Source organism: Athene cunicularia, assembly GCF_003259725.1.
Source record: "Athene cunicularia isolate RWA chromosome 22 unlocalized genomic scaffold, athCun1 chr22_part1, whole genome shotgun sequence".
In the NCBI taxonomy this organism is placed as follows: domain Eukaryota; kingdom Metazoa; phylum Chordata; class Aves; order Strigiformes; family Strigidae; genus Athene; species Athene cunicularia.
The window spans coordinates 4,172,404-4,176,233 of NW_020799128.1; the positions used below are offsets into that span (position 1 = coordinate 4,172,404).

At 62.4% G+C, this 3,830-nt stretch overlaps 1 protein-coding gene across 1 annotated transcript in view; it reads left to right on the forward strand.

Moving 5' to 3' along the window:
- The first annotated feature begins 2,125 nt into the window (after positions 1-2,125).
- Positions 2,126-3,830, forward strand: part of LOC113488089 — a 2,893-nt gene continuing 1,188 nt past the window's right edge. The window contains exon 1 of the mRNA XM_026863090.1: positions 2,126-2,512. Within this exon, the coding sequence (XP_026718891.1) occupies positions 2,333-2,512 (180 nt within the window). The 5' untranslated portion in view covers positions 2,126-2,332. The remainder of the gene's footprint in view (positions 2,513-3,830) is intronic.

Consider the following 3,830-nt stretch of genomic DNA (forward strand, 5'->3'; position numbering starts at 1 on the left):
GGCGTGCGGGGCTGTACGGGCACGGCGGAGGGGCCCGGCTGAGCTTTGCTGTGCCGGGCCCTTGGAGGCGCCGAACAAAGGCAACATTATACCTTGTGCTGGGGAAGGAATGACTTGGACACACACGCAGAACAGCTCCGCCGAGCTGCGTGCCGTATAACTATCCCGGTTTGTAAAGCCCGAAGCCCATCTGACCGCAAATGATCTGTCCCCCTAATAAATACGTGAATGAAAGAGCAAGGCCGTATTTTTTTGTTGTTGTTTTCCTTCCTCTCCTGCACGCAAACCCCCGATGTCTTTTAGGTGATGCAGAGGTGTCTGCCCGCAGGCGTACAAGGCGTTTCAGAGAGCAGACCGGAGCACAGAGTCTTCGAGGGCTGGTGGGCGCCCGCCAAGAGGAGGTCAGGTCGGGCTGCGGAGGCAAGGGCCGGAGCAGAACCGATGGTGGGTGGATGAGAAGTTCCTCGGCTGCATAAAGCAGCTTTTCTTTCTGCGTGAGCCCTGGTGGAAGCCCTGGAGAATACAGGCTCTGTGTTTGTCCTGGCCCCAGCGGTGCGGAGATCTCCTGTCCCCCCGCCGGCATCCCCGCGCCCGGCCCGGAGGTCAGGGGTTTGCTTGGGGGATGCTTCGTCCCGCGTGTGCTCAGAGCAGCCCCACAGTGACAGACCCGTGCTCGGAGACGGCCCTGGCAGAGCTCCTGCTGCCCGGGGCTGTGGCTTGCCACCAGGCAGCCTGAGCAGCGGGACAGCGGAGAGGACGAGAGGCCTTGTAGGAGGCGAGTGGAGAAGAGCAAAGACCCTGAGGTGCTCAGGGAGCCCCCCCGCAAGCCAGAAGAGCCTGGGCAAGCGCCCCGGGGCACTACAGCAACAAAGAACGCTACGGGTGGGAGAAGGGCGTTCACACGCCTTGGAATAAGGCTGAGGAGCCATGTGCGGTGCAAATCCTCCCGGCGGCCCCGGAGACAGCTTCCAACAGCGACGCAGCAACGTCCCCCCCAGCACACTGGGACGCCCAGTTTGGGTTGGGCACCAGTTACCCCATGGGAGGTGCCCGGCGTGACCCGTGGCCGTGGCTCCCCACTTCTCCTGCAGCGTCGGGGGCCACTGGGAGGCCGCAGAACTCCGCGGGGGAGCCCAGGGCGGCGCTGGGCTGCAGCCGTCCCTTGGAGCACAGCCCCGCTCGCTCAGGTTTACACCCGTGCACATGTCGGCGATCTGCTCGTTACTGCGATGCACAGTTAATTGTTATCTCTCTGTTTATTATCGTGATGAATAACTGAAGAGTCGCAATTCTGTATACACAAATGTTCCAGCTAAACGCTCGCTGGAGGACGCTGGGGGAGTCGCTGGGCTGACAGCTCAGTTTACAGAGTATATTCCTGTAGCTCAGTTCACAATAACAAACAGATTTCCACAGATCATAATGTTTTCTAACCCGGTGTTCATGAAGCCTCCCGGAGCAGCTTCACCGTGACTTCATCCCCCCATCCAGCGCGGTGCGCAGGACGGGACGGGGGGGCCGTGACCCCCGCTGGGACGGACCCATGCGGGAGGTGCCTGGCGAGAGGAGCCGTGGGGACGCCGCTGCTGCAGAGCTGAGCCCGCGGGTGGAGCAGAGCCTGGGGACGCGCTCGACGCCGCGCAGCTGCCGCACAACCTCTGCCAACACCTCGTGGTCTCAAACACCGGGATCGTCCCTCCCGGCCTGGTAAAACCCAGAGGCAGCCAAAGGACGTGCAGCGTCCCGGGGACCCGGCAGCTTGGGGGGGCTTTAGAAGAGCCGGCCCGCAGACACCCCATCGGAGCCAGGAGCTGAAACGGCCTTTTTTTGTCCCCCGTGTCTGCAAGAGGGCAGCTCACCAGCGGCACAAGGGGCCACGCCAGTGCCCACCGCAGCAGCTCATGGATCTCCACCGGCCACCAGTGCCTCACTGGGAGAGGGAGATGCTTCTGCTCCAAAGAAAAAGGGACCAGTGGGAGCCTGGGGGTACCGGTGCCGCCTCACCGTGAGCAGCTCCCGCAGGAGGGGTGGTTGAGGGATGCTCTGAGACTGGAGGACAGAGGAGATGGGGGACTGAGGCGTTTAAAGATGTGCTGGATCTTCTTGCTAAGCCCTCGCTGCCTTCTCTGCGCTCCTGCTGGGGAGGGAGGATAGGGAAGACTGGAAGCACCCAAAAGATTTGCTGCATTTTTCTCTCCTGGCTCGTTTGCTCGCTGTCACCCAGACCAGGCTGACGCCACGCTCCTCTCCTGATTTCCACCCTCGCCAGGCTGGGAGTGGGGAGCAGTCAACCCTTCCGCCGTCCCGGCTTGGGGCCAGCAGCCGCCCAAGGATGGGGCTGCCCGTTGCTCCCTCGGTGAGGCCGGGAGCCCCGCTCTGCCGGGCAGAGCTCCCACAGCAGCGACTGATGGTTTCTGCTGGAGCAGTGGTTACCTTCGCGGGGTTTCATTCCAGTTTCCTCAGTGACATCCGTGGGGCTGGAGCGGGACAGCGGCCAGGTCGTCCCTCCATGGTGGGAAGAGCTGTGTTCTGTGGAAAACGTCTCTGCCACGAAGCAAATTGCAAGCCGGGCTTGCGGGGAGCTGCTGATTTGTCACAGGCGTGGAGCAACCCGAGGTTTGCAAGCAAATTATTGCTCAACCTGCCCCAGATAACACCTTGCACGGCAGGGTCGGGAAGGGGAATTTGCTGCCCCAGCTGCTGGAAAATGGAGCCAAAACGCCCTTTGTTCCTTCTGGGGTTTCTGCACATCTCTTAGGCCCTGGTTGAATTTTCTATCAGGGACAGCTGCTGGGCACACACCTCGCCTGCTCCTCCAGCTGCACAGACGTGCTCAGCCCCGATTGCCGCCGTGATAATTCCTGAACTTTTCTGCCTGCTCTGCGCCGGTGGGGGAATCCTGCAGCATGCACCGGCAGACTCCCGTGCCCACCATCTCTGGTCCACGGCTGCCTGATGAACCTGCCCGGAGTCCCAGCCCCAGCTCGGGTCGCTGCTGGTGCATCCTGGTGCGGGGCAGAGCCCGCGGCCCTCCAGGCCACAGCTCTCGCGGCACTGGGGTCTATCGTGCTGGTTTTGGGGCCTGGCTCACGCTGCTTGAGCACTGGCGGTTGCATACAGCACCCGGCATGCTCACAGGTGAGTGTGGGGGGGAGATGGAGGCCAGGGCTCGGCAGGTCAACGGGGAGAGCTCGGCCCCGAGCCACGGCACAGCCAGAGCGTGGGCAGCGGGCGCAGGAGCCCCTCTGGCCTTTTGTTGCTCCAGGTTGCACCCCCTTTGCACGGCTGGCAGCCGGCAGCTCGCCCCCCAGCACGGCGCAGCGATGGGGTTTTGGGGGACAAGGGGCGATTCTCTCTGTGGTGCGAGCGTGGGGTGGAGCAGGGTACAGGGATGATGCCGGCATCCCGCCACCACCCCAGGGTGTCCCTGCTCATCCCTCTCCCCCGTGCCCTTCTCTCCACCGCAGCAAACGGCCCTTTTATCTCTTGGGTAGGTACAAATGGAGCTGTCAGATGCGATCAGCCCCACGATATGACAGGTTGCGGGAGCCGGGGCCCCTCGAACAGAGTAGCCTTGTCTGTCAGAGCTGCCTGACACTCCCCATAATGGCCAGATGGATGAGACTCTGAAAGTAGGGCCCGGCGCGTTTTCAACTCTATTTTGGGTGAAAACACTTCTTGAAAGATCTTGAAAGGAGCTGGCAGTTTAGTAGTTCAAATGATTAATGAGCACTGGCTCTGCCGGGTGGATTTCTCGCGCCGTGCCAGCAGCTGGGCTGCTCCAGCGGGCCAAGACACGCTGCACTCCCCCCGGCTCCCCCCCGCGCCCC